Here is a 19,184-nt window from a genome sequence, read left to right on the forward strand (position 1 = left end):
CGCAACGCATCGAACATCGTTTGGCAAACAAAGGCAGTTAACTTATATATGTACTTCTGAACAAATTGCTGGCAAATATGCGTACAACATGAATAAGTTTAGGACTGGCAATGGACGACTACAGCCTAGAGTAGACGCAAATGTGTGCAACAATAAAAATTTGGCGCGCCCGTACTTGTAATGAGCATTTTTATTTGAGTGGCCGGCCCAGTCGGGTTCGATGTCGATGTGGATGTCTAGTGGAGTCGACTGGTCGGCCAACGGGGCGTATGAATAAACGAAATAAGCGTTTAGTATGCCAATGACGTGGGTTGTCCAGTATTTGATTTGTGGCACAAAGCTGCTCTTAATTTGTGCCCTCATCTCTGCGGCTGTTGCCCTGGCATTGGCTGTAGTCAAGACTTTCCCTGGTCGTTTTGGGCGCCGGATGAGGCGTTAAGTCTGACCGAAAGATTTCGTTTTTTTTGTTTTTGCCTCTGCATTAAAAACTCAATTGGGAAACTTTCACAGGCAGGGCCGCACACAAAAGAGGATCAAGCGAGGCAGGCAAGTGAAAGCGGCTTAGTTTGTCAACACCAATGAAAATACTTTAAAAGAATGGAAAAACAAAGACAAAAATATGAAAATATGAAATGATGGCCTGGAATTTCGTTGGAGAAGCGCGCGTGTGTCAATAATGATTAAATATTTTTAATTGCGCAGCCAGTGATGCGAGAGCCACAGTTAGTCGCTCCGTCCTATCCTCTTGGCTGGCCCTCGGATTATGTCAGCTCATTAGCGTCACTTCTCCTGGCTCATGGCCTGACATTTTAGTGGCACTGGCATGATTAGCTATCCGGGCATATGGGGCTGCCAGTGGGCTGGCCGGAAGTCATGAGGGCATCAAATTAGCATGTGACTGGCTGCCATTTACGCGTTTTTAAGCATCGCCCTTCTCGGTGCTTCAAAAGAGTCCGGACCCTCGCCAAACAAAAAATAACAGAGTAGGGGAGACGCGTCAACTGTCAGGTAGCGTTAAGCTGATGCTCATTCCTATTTGGCTGCTGGGGCGGGTCCTGAATGCGCTTTCTCTACAAAACCTTTCATTCGCAGAGACAGAGCGGGCGACAGTCAGAGGAGTCAAAGGAGAGGTCCCCAACCGCAGGCAACGGTGGGCTTATGCTGATTACTCATTGGTTATGTCCTCATGGTTTATTCCACAGCTTGTGCATTTTACAAAACTCTGTTTCGCTGAACCCATGAGATTCACCTTTTATAATATTTATTATTCCGTAAGCGTATACCATTTTCGACCATCATTTTCCTGTGGCCATGCTTATATTTACTTAACATTTCCACCTCAATGGTTTTTCCTTTTGCTTTTCCTCATTTGCTCTGCCTTCCACTCGACTCCGACCCGTATGGACTGCCTAATTTAATTTGCTGTGCTGCCGGAGTCGTGGCCCAGGGCCGGCGACGTCGCCGTATAATTTATTTCACCGCTAATTTGTATGAATTCCTCTTGCAGTCGCATTAAAGCGACATCGTCTCATCAGGCATACCTGTCCGCTCTTTGTGCTCTCTCGCCAGCATTAATAGCCGTTGTTTATGTATTTGTAGTTGCGCCTCAGGGTTATAATTAAGTGCATGTCTGGGTAGCCCTATTAGACTCGTCGTCTGTTCATATACATATATGCAGGAATAAGCGCTTAAAGCTGGAGCTCCTCTGACCTCAAAGCATGCTAGTGGTGAAAGCCACAGCACGACGACTGTCAAGTAATCTGGAATTACCTCGATGATGTGCAACCAACAGTGATCACATGGAAAGATTAGTCGGACAAATGTTAATTGAACTTGTGCCACAGTTAGCCGGGAACCAACATATAGAATTTCAGTCTTTGTAGATTATTTGAAACTGATACAAACATCTAATTAAAGCTAATGTGCATGTGCTTTCATCACCTGAAATACCGGACCAACGACGACGACGACGAGGCCAATTAATCTACCCGGTTGGGAGGGGGGAATGGGGAGCCGGCTTTATGACCGTTTTATGGCGGGTCATGCATGAGTGCCACTCTAATTAGAGAATGATAAATCAATGTTATGTTAAACTACGCTTAAAGCATTGGTGTTGATGCACAAAGTGGATGTGCCTGGTACGATTGCTCCTGTACATTTAAGCCACTTAAGCATGGTTTATATTTGCATCTTAGTTTGTAAACGTGCTTTAAATAAATTATAGGAATATAAGTAAATACATATTCATGTTTTTGGATATTTTTGTCCGACTTTATTACTATAGATTAATATTTATTTCATGTTACCTATAAAACGCACAACAAGTCAAAAGAAAATTGTTTCTAAAATTGAAAAATAAACACAAATTTGTTTCTACATTTTAAATAGTTGGTACATCTTTCAGTGCCGCCAGTGGTCAACAGACAATCCTTGAAGTACCATACTTGCAAACTGAATTGGATTATTATGATTCGCATTTCAGGTGACGTTTTGCCATTATGCTGCGCACTTGTGGTATTATATGAATTGATTTTGATCCCACAATCTCCAATGAATGTCCATGAGAATAATACTTAAGGATAGAATCACTTGCCACTGTAGGTGGACAGTAAACATTTACTGTTTTTGGTCAAAAATTTGTGTATCTTTGCTTGTCGTCCAAACACCCGAATACAAACCTCGAAAGAGACTTCCTGTAAAGGCTATCTCGGGAATTCAAAGGAATATGCCGACTATCTACCAGCGCGCCCAGTGTAACAGAGGCTATAACAAGAGTATAGTGGTTCAGGAGGGGCAAGGATGGCTCAGATGTGGCCAAGAAATTGATCGAACAGCGGTACAAGGAGCTGTTTCTGCTTTGATACTTTAGTTTAAATTTATTTGAAAAAATAACGACCCCGAATTGATATCGAATATTATATCGATAAATATGGGAAATTATATCGAGCTTGCCGATTTTCACTCTGACAAAAGCTGGCCGGCATGAGTTATATATCTGACGGCTCAGTGGCGCCCCCACCTTAAACTTTGGAATCGATTTTCAATGATGTGGCAGCGCTCTCACATTAAAATTTATTTTCATCCATTTTTAATAGCGTGGCAGCACTCTGCTACGCAAACAGATGGCGGGCCATTTGAAATGCAAGCAGACCAGTCGAAACAGCTCAAGCTATTGAGAGGCAAATGACTGGGGGACAAACTGGTGCGGTTGGCCCAGGTGCTGAAGGTGCTGGTATTAATCAAAAATAGTTCCATGAAAGTGAGGCCTAACAATTTATTGGAAATCGTTGCACTTCGGAAGTTACTATAGAAATGTATGCTAAAAATAAAATTAGATATTCAGTGCATCCTCAAAAACTCTTTTCGGGTCACAAACATAACTGACAGAACAGAACGCAAACAGAAATATATAAAAAATATAAATATAATAGAAATTATAAAATAGTTCAGATTTGTGCCAAATAAAATATTAGCTATACATATATACTTATGTATGTACGTATATCTGTATAAAGCTAATCAATATAAATATATGCATATATATGCAGAGCATTCCCAGCATCCTGGCCAGTGGTTCATCAGCTTGACTGAGCCAGCACGATATGCACAAATACATTGTCATCAACTCATTAAAAGTTAAAAGACTTTTCAGCTAACCAAGATCCAGTCCAGGGATCTATTATAGCATTCCAGACGACTCGCAGCTCCCCCGGCCCACGAAGCGGCTTTGAACAAATGCAACAGTGTGACACGTGTTAAGAAATTCCGCACATGGCAACTTGAAATGCCACACAGCAGCACAAACAGAGAGGAGCGGGTAGGGCCCGGGCAAGGCATATGCACGTACGACATGGGAGATCCTCGGCCAGGGCCTTGGTCAGACCCCCATTCTATACACGTCCCCATCCCCATTCCCATTCCCATGCACCAGACCCTTTTCGTTGTTTCATAACAAATGACTAACAACATGGCCAAGTGACTGCCAGCGACAATCGCAGCTACATAGATAGAGAGCCAGCCCAGCTGCAGATACAGCAGCGTACAACTCGTGCATATGCACAAAGAACAAATTCAAAAGCAGGCACACTCGTACGATACTCGACTTGCAGTCCCCATCCTACCTGTATCTGCATCTTTGCATCTGTGGATCTTTGCATCTGTGGATCTGTGCATCTGTGGATCTGTGGATCTGCACAGCGGGCCGATTAGTCGAAATGATGATCAAAGTGCTGAATCTTCAGATCGGCTGTGTCCAGGCTGTGTGGATTGCTGATGCTTCAGTTCGGCTGTGTCCAGGCTGTGTGGATTGCCGGTTGCATGGTGGTGGGGCAGGCCATTGATTGCGTGTGGCAAACAAAAACAAATGCCACAGCGGGCTGCCAACTGCAGAGCACACAGGAAGCGCCCTGCTGCCTAGTGGCTAGTGGCTAGTGGCCAATGCCCAAGCTTATCTCGATCGTTGTTATCTGTGGCAGCATCGCCAAATGGTCAGCCGGCTGGGGGATACAGGACAGCGCCGGCTTAATATTCAATTTGTGCAAGCGTTTGTTAAATAAGCCCACGCCACCAGGCCCGGCCCCCCCCTCCCAACTTCGCATCGGATGCCATGTATTTGTATATTGAAAATTTCCACAGATCCGCTGGCGGCTTAGCAAGCCCCTCGCCACAATCCACAGTCCCACAGTTCCGCAAAAAAAAAAAAAATAAAACCCTAAGTTGCAGGTCTGGCTGGAAGTCGGCGGCCAGTAAGCAATCAGCGGCCAAAGGCAGCGGCCGAGGCACGTAGCTTGGCTTCCGCGCCGCGCAACTTGTTGCTGTAACACTTCATTTATTTTGATAACCATAAGATTGCCAATAAAAATTGCATGCCCCAGCCGATGCTCTAGTCCACTCCGCTCAAACCTTGGTCTCTGTGTTGTGGCTTGATTGAAATTGCAACTGACTGGCCGGCCAGGCCAGGCCAGGCCAGCCGGCAAGCGGTAGGTCGATGAGGAGGATGCAACCAAAAAGCTACCAGAATGGACAGCAGACCGGGCCAGGCCGCCTGTCTTGTAGCCAGATTTGTAACGCATTTCCATTTTGGCGGTCAGTGTCAGTGGAGGAACACGCTCAAGTTGACAACTGATACGATACGGTTCAGGGCCATTGGAATCGAAATAGGGATTAGGACGGCCACTGCCAGTAATATTCCATAGGAAATTCTGTATGAATTATAGGTACTATAATTTCGCACAGCTTGCCATTCCACATTAAACATTTCTCTTTTCCATTTAAGATGTATTATCATGCCCATAAGCATTTTTCTATAACACTTTCACTTTCAGGAAATTCTAATCTCAATTTTAACCAAGCGAAGCAGTGGCAATGACATTGAACGTTGCCCTATCCGTAAATTGACTCATTCATGACTTAACTTTATCAAATCAAAACTTGGGATAGATTAGGTACATCTAAAGATTCTGTACACAATCTATATAGTTGTAAATTTAAATGTAGTAGTAGATAAAGTCGATAGTTTACGACCGTTTGAAAGAAAGGGCAAAGATATGTGGTAATAAATACGCGACAAGCAACACACAAGTGGAGATCCCACTGATCAAATGAACTGCGCAATGCGTTGCATGCAACCCCCACGGTAAATGTAGCCGGTCCATGGGTCTAGCGATAAGAATAGAATATCAATTGTACCACATACAATCTTTAGTAAACTGATATAAGGCTACTGATTTTAAGAATAAAATTTAGTTTGAATTTACAACTCAACTCGCAAATGTCTAGATTTTTCTTTAAGGTCTTAACAGATAGAGATAGCGATAAGGTAGCTGTGTTAATTTATACTTTTAGCTGCTGAAAGTACAATTGTCCCTCACTGAAAAGTAATCGGGGGCATTCCCCACTATTCTACACGGTTGCAGCATTGCAAATCACTGGGGAAGCTAACTGTACTGTGCATTTTGGCCATGTGACAGTGTCATGGACATGGTCGTAAGATAACGTTTATGTACGATTCCCAGTTCTTTCTTTACTTCTTCCCCACCTTATAAGGTGGGGCCTTATCGGTGCTGGCCAAAAAAACAAAGTTGCCCAGCTGTGTCAATGGCTTGGCATTGTTGTCGCCACGGGTATTGGAGTTTTCTTTTTGGCTGTACGGGCTGTGGCGGTGTGCGCCGCGCCCCTTCGCCCACTGACTAGGAGACTGGGTGACTGGCTCACTCGCACTCGCTGGCAAGATGATCGTCATGCTATCCGCCACATTTTGTTGGCAATTTTTCAGTCACTGATTGTTGGCAGTCGCCTCTTTGTTGCTGCCCCGTTGGTCGTTCACTTCGTGTGACTTAGTTTTCTGCACGAGGTCATCATGGGCTGCCTCCTGCTCTGGCTGTAACCATGGATGGGCCATGCCATGGCTCTTTCTGTTTGCTCTGAGGTGAAGTATCTGCGGTCGGCCCGCCCGCAACAAGCGACTGTCTATCTACGTATCTATCTATCTGACTGGCCCCAGTCCCAGTCCCAGCCCCAGCCCCGGTATCCGACTGTCTTTGAGATGTTGGTTCTCGAGGCCTGCCTCGTTTTGTCGTCTCTTGCTGGGCATTTTTATCTATTGCCGCGCACGTCGGGTCACATTAACGGTGCTTTCTCAATGCTCGAGTTCTGCAATTTGATTTCCTTACCTTTACCTTTTCCTTTACCTTTACCTTTAGCTAACCCGTTGGGATTTTTTTTTTTGTTATTTTCTGTTATGTTCTGTTCTGCCATCTTCTTCTGCGCTGTCTGGCAAGCAAACAATTAAAGTCATAACAAATTCCGTCTAAAGATTTACAATTGTTAATGCGGTAAGCGTTCACCGCACTTGTTGTCCCGAAATGAAACCGGCCCCAGGGAATTCTGTGGCTTTTGTGGTTATACAATCGCAAATCGCGATGGATGTTCTGCTGTCACAGTTTCTGATAGTTGTGCGAAAGAAAATTGGTTGGGTACAAACTCTATAAATAATTGTGATTACGAATGTGAACTCGTCCAAGGTTGGGATAGTCGCTTAATCATAACAGACGGAATTGAAATTAATACGAATACATGGTACATATATTCTTACTTCCATGCGATGCCATTTAGTACAACATTAATCCATTTAATCACAGATCATCCACTACCATCGTAACCCAATTTGCAGACCCACTTTAGCCTTGTGCCAGTGCCACATTTGGCCATATCCATTTGTGCAACAACTGCGCATAATAAACAAATTAAAATGTAAATCATTTCAGTTCTTTGCGCATCTTGCATAGCTAGTTATAAGGAATTCTTGGTAAATTTTCGCTTTCGAAACCATCAAGCTGCGATTCCGACTCCACTCCAATTCCGAGGAGCAGGGCATCTGTAGATGGCCAGAACCAGAGTCAGAGTCAGAGTCCAAGCAGGGAGCTGGCTGTCGGTGCTGTGCGAGTCTGCCAAGTGTAACTTGTTATTTGCAGTAATTAATTTTAAAGCAAAAGTGCTAATTAATTCAGAGAGCAGAGCAAATCCGTGCCGCAGATGAAGGCGTTGGGGAGCAAAGCGCAAATTGTAGACGCAGACCAACATCCGACGCGTCGGCTGCCTCTCGATTGATGTTGGTAATTAACTACCAGTTTTGGCCAAAACTGAAGCTTGGCTAAGACTATTTCCTATGAATTTTAAAGATGTCTTAAATACGGAAAACCAGGAAACTTGCATAACTGTTTTCAGCGGCGATTCTTTGTAGATTTGTGAGGACTTATGCAATGTCCCACCTAGAAAAAATCCCCATCTGCTGTCTCCATTCGTGTTCCATGGGCAGCCTGAGTTAATAGTAACGCCTACCAATACCTTTAATTATAGTGCCTGTCCCGCCAAGGACTGCGGCCAGGGCCGTCCAAACATGACGCACGTATAGAAAACATATTTCAAACTAAACAAACTCATCAGAACGGACACAAAAACCCGCTCGAACGCGTGCAAAATTAAAAGTGAAGCGAGAAAAAAATGTACGAGTAGACAGCGTGTCAGGTCTCGCGCAGAGATCTCTGGCAGATCTCTGAAACTGTCTGCCATCTCCCTCTCCTTGTTAGCTCCACTCGCACACACACTTCACTGCCAAGGTCGGATGAGATGACGTCATGGCTCAGGCCAGAAATTAGTTGGTATAATAATTCTTTTATGGAAACTCTCTTTCTCCCAAATACAGTCTGAATGCTCAATCGAATTGATTCAAGAATACATTTATCAATTCAGAACTTGTAGCTAATTTGTCAAGCTTTTCCTATATGGCATATGGGCCCCCAAGAAGTTGTTGAACCTGACCATGAAGAAGATGATGATGATGATGATGTTGGTGCCCACGCTGGCCATTTGTTAATGCATATTCTATTCTGGTTTAGCGCCTCATCAAATTTCTAATTTATGAGCCTAAAGCTCTCAGGCCCAAGAGAGAGAGAGAGAGGGCCTTTTGCTTTTGAGCAATTGAATGGCCGCTGGCAATTTAGCAATTATAAAATGATTAATTTTTGTACATTTTCTCAACACCTTCCACTTAGCAGCGGCTCCCGCTAGTTCCAGTCTGGAAGTTCGAGCCCAAAACCGGCAACCGGCAACCGGCACCCCAGCCGAACCCAGCTCCGAGCCAAGTGGAGAGTTAAGACCTGAAAGATGAGGGCCGGGCGTTAAAGCCCAACTACTGTCGATTAAAGTGCCGCTGCCCTGTTGCCGTGTAGGGTATCATTAGGCAAGACAAAACAATTTAAAATAACTACAGCAACTAGCATAATAATGTTAAGAAGAAGCAGCCCAGAAACGGCGCTGCCATAGACAATTTTCATAATGGACAGAAATAAATCTGCAAGTGGCAGCTGCAGCGTCCTCCCATCTCTGGGAACTAAACTGAAGCTAAAGTTGAAACTGAAGCTGAAACTGAAGCTGATGCCGGACTGCATGCCGAACTCGCTGCACAACTTAATTAATAAACTAATGAGCAGTTTGCAGCTCGGGCAATCCCCAGTCCCTGCCACACCGCACTCCTGTCCAGTCACAGGCTCGCCTCGGCCCCAGTCCATCTCATCTCTGAGATTATCTACATAAACCAGACCCCAAACCCGAACCCAACCCATCGTGCATCGTGCCGGGCTAGGGCTATGGCCGGGGCCTATTTGCTAAGAGATCAGCCAGAAATTAAAATAAATGTGCAACGTGCAAAAATGCCAAAGACCCCAACCGAAAGTAAAACCGAACGTGTTCCTCACCGAAAAAAACGCAACACAAAAACAACAACAACAAGTTAAAGCCACACAAAAATTGATTTATGCTTATGAGGATGTCGCGGACTGTACGTGATCACCTCAATGGGCTGGAGGCGAAAGTAGAATTTTGACTGAAATAAAACTTTTATCAAAAAAATAAACTTAAAATATTTAAAAATAATATAAGGTAAAATATTAATATTCTGGGGAAATTAGTAAATATATAAATATAATCTAAATTGTACTAATATTATGTTCATACATATATGAAAAATATATGTATATTCGATAATTAAAAGGCAATGAAAAATGAAAATAAGTTATGTAAGAACTGAATGCATCACGAATTTGGAATAAAAGATTTGTATGTATTTCCAAAGCAACTTTTAGCCACAGTTGTTCTTCTCTCGTTGTTATCTAATTTCCGTCTATTTTTTAATAACTTATTTTTAGTGGCCTAGACATTAACGGCCTGAACACACCCTCACCATTCACTACGATTGCATTTTATGGAGCTAAAATATGATTTAGAGTCTCAAGTCTTTGCCTGCGGCATAAGTTCGTTGGAACTGAGCGTACATTGAACCTCAAGAAGCTTTTCACACCTCTCCAGCATGATCATAAAACCGAAAGCACTCGCATTCCATTTGTGCGCGAAGAGAGTTCTATAAAACGGAACGGCTAATGGGTTCCTTTCAGACTTGTTGCGAGCCCACATGGCAGCAGTCTCTTTGATGTTATTATGAGAACTATGGGTACTAATATGCAAAGAATAATGAAAGTGGAATGTGTTCTGTGGCTGGATGTGAATCTGGAGGCTGGTTAAGAGAAGCAGCTGCCGCTTAAGCCGACATAATTACAGGGTCATTATTTAGGAGGCAGTCGCGGCAGAAGTAGCCTGGTCCGTGGGACTAAGACAAATGAGATTAAAAATGGCCAAAGCCAAAAATAAAAGTGAGCTCTGACACGGCCCCTGGGATGTAAGAGGCTGCAGGTTGGGACCACTAAATCATTTTGTTTTCACTCTTGTTCAGGTTGTTGGCGTTGTTGCTGCCGCAGTTTAATTATCACAAGTCGAGATTTGGTCTGTCCACCGAATGGACGTCTCTGCGGTTGGAGCTCGTAAATTGTGCAGCGAACAAGATGCTGCTGACGGCTGCTTCTATGGTCCGAGAACATACATATTTCTGCGGCGCAGTGTGCAAATTGAAAAAGAGTTGAAAAACTATTCAAATCAATGAAAACTGATAGCCCCAGGGCCTAAGCGGCCAAGTCATGATTAACATGGGCTTAGTCGACTCTGGGTCTGGGCCTGGGCATTGGGAATGGGCATGGGCCCTATCCTCAGTAGTACTCTCTGCAGGTACTTTAGTACTTGTGACTTGGACGCACCAAAGATGGCACCATGTACCATTTAAGCGACATGCCCACTCTTGACCAAGGCAGAGAGCTCTTCCTGGCCAGGCCCTGCACCTTAAGCTGGAGCTGTAGCTGTAGCTGTAGCTGCACTGGCGAAATGTATCATTAACAAGTCACGACAAATTCGCCGGACAAAACCCAACGCCAAAGCCAAAGTAAAAGCCAAATTTGGTAAGACCTCGACACCGACCCGACAGCTGCTGCCCTGGCATTAGATAAACTGCAAGGCGACTGTGACTACAACTCCAGATCCAAGTGCAAGTCCAACTGCGATGGCGACGGCGACGGCGACAGCGACAGCGACGGCGAGTGAATCTTGTATCAAGTGCCAAAGACATGGACAGGTTGGCCATTTCCTTGGGAGGCGATTGCCGGCGGCGGCTGCTTTGAACGGACCCACCGCCACGTTCAGGTGTGAAAAAATCTAAAATGCAAACACCAAACACCAATCCGAACCGAACCGAACCGAACCTCCGATCCTCCGATCCACCATACAATGTGCGCAACGATGCGTCTCTTTGGCGGAGAGCTTTTTTGTGTGCAGTCCATTTGTAGTTGCTCCCTTGGGCGCTGCCAAAAAGCAAACTGAACCAACCACAGATTGCAACAGAGAGGGAGAGTGGGCTGCGCCGGTGAGGATGTGCGTCCATGTCCCAACTCAAAGATAGCCACATCCACATCCACTGGCACTTGTATGAATTATTTATTTCGATTGTCTGCACGCTGCATTATTTTTAGAGGGCCTATAAAGCTCGCAATTTATGATCAGCGGGCAGAAGCTGTTCAAATTATCGCAGGGCATGCAAAATTTATTAACAAACATAAAAATTGCAAGAGAATTTATTTCATCTTAATTCAATTTAACAACTTAAACAGCCATAAAGTGTTCACATAGTAAATCAATGCAACTCTATGCAGATGCAGATGCAGGCGATGCGAGATGCCCTCCTCCTGTCCTGTCCACATGCATCATCATCATAATCATCATCATCATTCTAGGGATACAAGGGGGAGAGCGAACGAGTCTACTAGTCGCAGGCTCAGTCTCAGGCTCAGTCTCAGTCTCTCAGGCCCTGTTCCCCAGTTCCCTCGGAAATTTATGATCTGCGCATGAAAATGAGTCAAAACAAATTATGCCGCTTCCAGTCCGTGGCCTGGTCTCTGGGGCTGATTGACAGCGTTGCTTGGATGCGATGCCCACAGACGCCGCCAAATGAAGCCGGACCGATTATGATGTGAGCGCTGCCAAAAAGATTTCCATCAGCAGCAACAATTTTGAGGCATTAATCATGTGAGACAAGTACGAGGGTGGGTCCGAAAGAGTTCTCCCCCAAATCTGTGCTGGAGCAATGCACATGCACCCACCAGGAAAGTTCCCGATAAGAATCATCCAAGGCAGAGTCTGGCATTTAATTCGTACTCGCAAAGGATTGTTGGGAGACGCTTACGAGTATATGGTGGATCTTGAACTGAAAGCTGTACTGCCATGGCATCACATTATAACTTCTCAACATTTAAACAGATATTGCTTGAATATATATGCTCGATTTATTTGATGATCATTAGTTTGAAATAATTTAGAATAATTTATGAGTGGCGTTTGCAAGTGATGGAATGGAATAAGTCTGTTTAGGTCTGGCAATAGCAGCCATCGGCGGTGTTCTTCTGTATCCAGTCCAGGAACTTGCTGACTCTGGCATAGACGCCGGGAGCGTTCTTCTGGGCACAGCCATAGCCAAAGGACACGACTCCGGCCAGTTTGTAGCGACCTTCGTTGACGATCAGTGGGCCACCACTGTCGCCTTGGCAGGCATCCTTGCCACCCGTCTGCACCACGCCGGCACAAAGCATTACCTCGGCGATCTTGTCCTTGTAGCGGGTGGTGCGGCACTGCTGATTGCTGATGACGGGCACACTCACCTCCTGCAGGTAATTGGAGGTGACGCCACCCTCCTTAATCAGACCCCAGCCGGCGACAATAGCCTAAGAGGAAGAATCGAAAGGCAATGAGAAGTTTATCCAAAAGATCATCCTGCAGTAGATTTTGCTACTCACAGTCTTTCCATCAAAGTTGTGATTGGCATCTGGCAGGCAGACGGGACGCATGTTGCCTGTGAGTGGCACTGGCGACTCCAGCTTCAGCAAGGCCACATCGTTCACAATGCGGTTGGGATCGTAGTTGGGATGGATCGTGGTCTGGACAACCTTGCGCACAATGCCGGGGTCCCGGGAGGATCTGTCGATCTGCAGCAGGCGAATGGTGATCTGGTCCCGGTTTCCATGGACGCAGTGGGCCGCTGTCAGGACATACCGATCGTTGATCAGGGAGCCACCGCAGAAGAGACGCGGGTAGTGGCGACCCTTGACCAGCTGTGCAGTCCACGGATACTTGTTGGAGCGCACCTGCTGGCCGCCCACAATGCGGTTGCCATTGGGAGTGCCGCAGACTAGAAATTCAAAGATAATTACATCCTTTGTTGGCTCCTTGCTCCGAATGTTGACAACTCACAGCAATTCTGCTTGGCGGTGCACTGGTTACGCTGCTTTCCCGGGCGCACAGCCTTCAGAGCGGCTGGATCCTCCACATCCACCACATCGGCAAATTGTTGGGACAGCGTCTGCTGTGGCACCTGATATTGGTATTGGGCCAAGGCCAGGCTGCAGCCCAGCAGCAGGAGCGGCAGGGCCAGGTAACAACGCATCTTGTCTGGAGTAAACTTCTTAAGAAAGTGACGACCATGTTTGCCTAACGTCGGCTACTTATACCATCTCCAAGATGCGAGATCCGAGATCCGAGATCGCTGAATATCGAGATCTCGTTCGAGTTTGCAGTATCAATAAAACTAAAAATATGAATGTTTTATTGGGCTTGTATAAGCATCGCGCATCTTTCTTTCTTTCTCCGCTTTCTTTGTTTGACGGCGCCAATGCCCGCTCTGGCAACGCGTCGACTTATTTGCATAACACTTTACAGCGAGCCAGACACGCTCAACCTCATCCCATCCATACATACTCTCAGGCCCTCCTCTCAGTTACTCGGCTCTCAAGTGTATTTTGTATTTTGTTTGTATTTTTGGCTCTGTACAAAACATCATTTTCATCGAGAATAATTTGCCGAAATGGCAAATAAACTTTTTAATGTCATTCTAATTATACTCTTCCCCAAAAAGGTTGAGTAAAAATACATTACCCTAAATTGGGTCATCAGAAAGGAGGAATCATTGTATTAAATGGGAAATAAAGTGACCTTTCCTTACTGCATTGCATTGATCTTTTATTATAATAAAATAAAATAGATGTTGGATGCATTCAGGAATGACAGTTCGAATTCACTCGTGCAATTGTACAGCTGAATTATGCCTTTTTTTCTCTGTTATTGAACATAAAATATAGCTTGAATAACATATATTTATCTATATCTACTTTATATATTTACCAAATTAATTTTTAGAATTATTAAATAACATTTTTACATAAGTTATATGAAAGAGCAACCAATCTTCGGTATGGTAAGGGTTTCTTTTTTCGTTTAGTGGCTTGCATATTCATGAAAGTGGAGCAAACGCCAAGACACACTACGTCCCAGCCTGCCACCCGTTGATTTTTTTAATGGACTTTTAATTCGCATCTGGAGAGGCTTAGGCACAGCCATCGTCATCCTCGTCATCGAATTTGAGGCTCAGCGCCTCTGACCCAGCAAATCGGGCAAAAATAAACTCTGCCGATGAGTGGGCCATCGACTCGAGTGTTCCTTTCTCCCTGGCATTGGCAACCAATGGAATTGCGAACTGGCTCACATTGCAGCATAAATATCCTTTAAGTGCTGGTTATCCGGTATCATCATTAACCGGAGGCAAACGCCCGCTTTCACGCTACTGCTGTTCTCCCGTGCACGATGGAATGGGAATAATTTATAAGACTTTTCGATCGGGGCAAACCTTCTTTTCGGCATAATTTACAAAACGCAACCAGAACCGATCCGATCCACAGAGACAAGTTATTCCTCCAGCTCCTGCTGCCTGTTCGATCATATTTCTTTTGTATGGAATGTCGTCTTCGGGGCCTCGCTCCCTGGTGGATACCAAAATTGATTTGCCCCAGGCCCCAGTGTCGTTCATCCAAACGCCCAAAAAAATATAAATTAATAAAGGAAGCAAAGAAGCGCGTTGATAAATTGCGTGCAGTTTGAAATTATGCAACATGTGGCACTTTCATGCTCCACATGCAACAAATTGGTTATTTTTAAATGCAACGACGGAAACTGGAAGAGGGAAAATATATTTTGGGTCTTTTAGAAATATTTTAGGTGCTCCAAATTCTATACCGAAAAGTGTTCTGGGATTTTGTTTAGTTTGACCCACTACGATACGATCATAAATCTGTCAAAAACCCATTAAAAGTGATTTATTTATGGGCTGCAATTTGTCCACATTTCTAATAGCTCACGACGATGTTCCCTTTTATTCATTGTGGCTCTGCTTCGTGTTGTTTCCCCACATAAATAACTTTTACTCTTATGCAAACCCTAAGCAGATGTAAATGTAAATGCTTTTAGAAATTTGTTTCTTTTTGCCAGCATTTGCATAATTTATAGCGTAGATAGCCGATGAAATGCCTTATATGCGAAACAAACTCATTTATTGATGGCATAAATTAATCTTGAACAGTATCACAAATATGCAAAGTAGTTGGCTTTGTTAAACGCTGAGCCAGATCTAATTGTTGCAATTGTAATAACCAGCAAAGGCAGAAACCAAAGATGGTAGAACAAAGATTTCAGCACGACCATTATGCTTTCAACGAGAATTTTTTAGAATTTGCAACAGGCGTGTCTGAGTGACAAACACGCAGTAGTTCTGGCATATGAAGAGAATATGGAGATGCAGATCATTGAACCAGACAACAAACAAAAGACTGGAAGCAGCAGCAGCATCAGCATCACTCGGGGGTATGCCAAACTATAACACAATTTAGAAAGGTTGAATGGCATGCCATTCACTCGGCCCCAGCCCAGTGGCAGTTGCCCGTCAGAGTCAGAGTCAGTCAGTCACTCATAAATTTGCATAAGAACGGAATACTTTTGCATTATCTAAGCTGAAGTTGCAGTTGCAGTTGCTGTTGCACTTATCTCAGCGGTAGGAGCAATCATGGCAAAGGCAACGATTTTAATTATTGTGTGTGACGGCGACGACTACGACTACAACTCCAACTCCAGTTGGGAAGAAAGAGAAAGAGAGGGCAGTTCTGTTCTGGGAGTCATGCAGACATCTGTCTCTGACTCCAACTCCAACTACAACTACAGCTCCAACTGTGTCTCTGACTTAGAGTCTGTTTGTGTCTCTGGCCTGATGTGCTGCATTTGATAACTGCCAGCAATGAAGTCTTAGACCCTTAGATAATGAAAAGGAAGCCAGTCTTGAGTATGGCTGGTAGGACTGTAATTCAAATTAGTACCAGTCCAGACAAGCTCGACCAGAAAGCTAAAGACTATAAGATACCTGATACTGGATTATTAACTCCCTTGGAATAAGAAGTAAAAATATGAAAAGGCAATATCTAGCAAAGCTTTAAGGGAGGAATGTATTTACCTTAACTGATATATTTATTTGATTTACTTTGACGAATTCCTAAATAATAGTCTATATATTATATGTCTATATGCAATAATCTTCGAGATCTACTACTGACGAGTATATGTAGCTCTATAAACTCCACTATTGTCACTGATATGTGCTCAGAAATAAATCCTTTTCTTTTGCCTGTTACATAAATTTGCACAACAACAACATCCCCTGGCACTACTCGGTTAACTGGTATGAAAAAGAAGAGAAGACTCTGTCAGAGATGCAGAGTTCGAGAGTTGTGTGTTCGTCTGCAGCTACTGCAGAATCGGCCTGGCCTGGCAGTGGCAGTGGCGGTGGCAACAGACAACCGGGAACATCTTCTTCCTCAATGACATTAATTCATTTCGTATGCAAAGCAATCAGTGAACTCTTCTCCTCTGGCTCTCGCTCGATCTCTCGCATTCGCTCTTTCTCTGTCTTGGCAATTAGAAAAGAGTTGGAAAATTGTATGCGGCTGCAGCTTGGACTTCAGTCTCCTTCTACGTCTGTCTCCGTCTCTGTCTCCGTCTCCGGGGACTCTGACTTTTCCGACTGTTACTGCTGCGCACTGATTTGCATTGCACGATTCTCAACTTAATTTAACATAAAGTAAACAAGCGCAGTTAACAAGCCAAATACAAGCCATGAGCGTGCGGGTGCCGGCTCTCCAGCATCATCTCCAGCTTCAGTTTCAGCTCCAGCTCCAACTCCAACTCCATCTCCAGCCCAAACTCCATCTCCATTTCCTAATCCCTCAACGTGGCCAAGGGCCCGAACAAAACCCATGCATGCCTCAATCGCCCCCCTCTGCTGCTGTCGTGTGACGTGTTGTGAAAATTCTAAAATATTTCTCCCGCTGCCGGCCGAGCTTTCTCACAAGTCAACGCCAGCGCGAGACACTTTAGCACCGCACAGTGGTCTAAGTCCTATGAAAAAAGTAACTTGGGATATATAAATCAGATGGTTTCAAACACACCCAATGGATATAATTTAAATGGCTAATTCTAGTAATTTATCTTAAAAATGTTTTTATTGTAAGTTAATCTAATAGGCATATGTGGGTACAACAATTTTGGGATTTTTCTTTTTTTTTCTTTGAGTACACCGAAACACCGTGCACCGATCTGGGCTTCAAGCTGTGTCCATCGTGAGGAGTTTATTAAAAGCCACGACAACAACGACGACGCGTCGTCCGTCCGTCCAGTCACCACAGCCCTCTCGCCAAATCCTTTGTAAGGTAATTGCTCATTTGAGTTATAAACACGCACACAGGCGGTGTCCCTAAGCCTGTCCCTATCCCTATCCCAGTCGGCTATCCCAATCCCTATCCCTGTCTCCATGACCACAGCCAGAGATGGCAATCGAGGCTGCCCAGAAAGGGCCTTGGACGCTGGCAACGTCCCCGCTTTGCATGTCTAACAATTGTTCTTCTAATTGCGTTTATGGCCAGGCGAGAGAACAGGCCGCAGTCCGGTCAGGTCCAGCTCCAGCTCCAGGCCCCCAATGCCTTGTAAACGCAATCGGACAAGATAATCTCGGCATCGCAGCGTGCGCAATGATTTGCAGGGGCCCCAAAAAGGGCTTGCCCCATCTCCGTTTTCGTACAGGGGGTTGGGGGTTGTGGGTTTTGGTTTCTATGTGGCGTGGCATGCGGCATGCATTTGGGCGCAACAAATTGCCGCAACGCATCTGCCAGACCCTGAATTGAGTTGAGTTCCTCAAATTGGCACTGGCACTGGCACTGAGGGAAATGCGTTACATATTGCATTTATGGGCTGCTTATTAAGTGGTGCAACAAATTGACAGCTCCATTGGCCAGCGACTACGACGCCGACGAGGATTGCCTCCAGAGCCGTTTCAATAGTCTTTGCCAAGCAATTACCGCCCTAAACTATTCGCAGAAGGATACATCCGCAGTCAGCATCCAGCACTTCATTAAAAGTAAATAAGGTGTCCATGAGATGTAGTGATAAGTCCCATAGACTGGGACTGCTAGTTGCTGGAGATCAATTGATTTGCACAAAAGTAGAGGGTGGACGGAGGAGAGTCATTCATGGTGTGGGCTTATTAGATAAGGAATCATTCCCCTACGAATTCTTTTTGATTTCTTTTAGTATTTTCTGTTTTATAGGTAGAAGGAAGACAGATTGTCTTCTAGTTAAACTTCTTTAAATATCTCGACAGCCATGGAATTCTTATGACGATGGAGTCGTACATTAGTACAGTAAATTGTGGGATTGCAAGAGTTAAAACAAAGACATTAAGCATTAAAAGAGTTAAAAATGAATTAAGAATAATATTTTCAAGCTGCTTATAGCAGCGTTTTGGAAAATTAATTGTAGAAAGTCAGAACAGCCACTAATCCGCTATCGATTTGGCAGCATGCCAACTATTTTAATTCAATAGGATTTATATCAATGATTTAAACTCTTTGAACACATCAACATGATAATCATTTAGTTGGCTTCCCCAATTTTCATAGTATAATCAAATAGAAAAATCATCTTTATCGTTTTAGGTGCATTCCTCCCTATTTGATGTACAGATATGCCTCAATACATGTAGCGCAGCCTCTGGATTCTGGGCTCACGTTAAAGCCCTCGACAGTTCCTAAGGCCAAGGTAAATGCAGCAAATAGTTCGTGCAATTGCCAGTTATGGCTGAAAGCGCAAAAAAAGGCGCGCGTCAACTACTCGTACTAACAAAAAAAAAATAAGAAAAAGGGAGGAGAATCGCCTTCAGATGTAGACCTGCAGGTTACAATAACACTCGGGTTGGGGAACAAAGGCAACACATGGACCGAGTGTGTGGCTAAGTTGAATCGGTGGAAAATTGAAGCCCCTGCTCGTTCTCTAATGATAACTGCTGGAACTTTAAAGGCGCGAGATTGCGGAAATTTCCAGGCTGCAGC

The 19,184-nt window shown here is 44.4% G+C and overlaps 1 protein-coding gene across 1 annotated transcript; it reads right to left on the reverse strand.

The window, feature by feature from the left end:
- Window positions 1-12,205: 12,205 nt before the first annotated feature.
- On the reverse strand, window positions 12,206-13,387 carry LOC111075255 (trypsin-1). The gene is made up of 3 exons (XM_022368417.2): window positions 13,180-13,387; window positions 12,726-13,117; window positions 12,206-12,653 (listed from the first exon to the last, which is right to left on the reverse strand). Exons 1-3 carry the CDS (start codon window positions 13,370-13,372, stop codon window positions 12,300-12,302), a joined length of 939 nt encoding a protein of 312 aa, XP_022224109.1. The 5' UTR covers window positions 13,373-13,387; the 3' UTR covers window positions 12,206-12,299.
- Window positions 13,388-19,184: the final 5,797 nt, after the last annotated feature.

Source organism: Drosophila obscura, unplaced genomic scaffold, assembly GCF_018151105.1.
Source record: "Drosophila obscura isolate BZ-5 IFL unplaced genomic scaffold, ASM1815110v1 contig_200, whole genome shotgun sequence".
NCBI lineage: Eukaryota > Metazoa > Arthropoda > Insecta > Diptera > Drosophilidae > Drosophila > Drosophila obscura.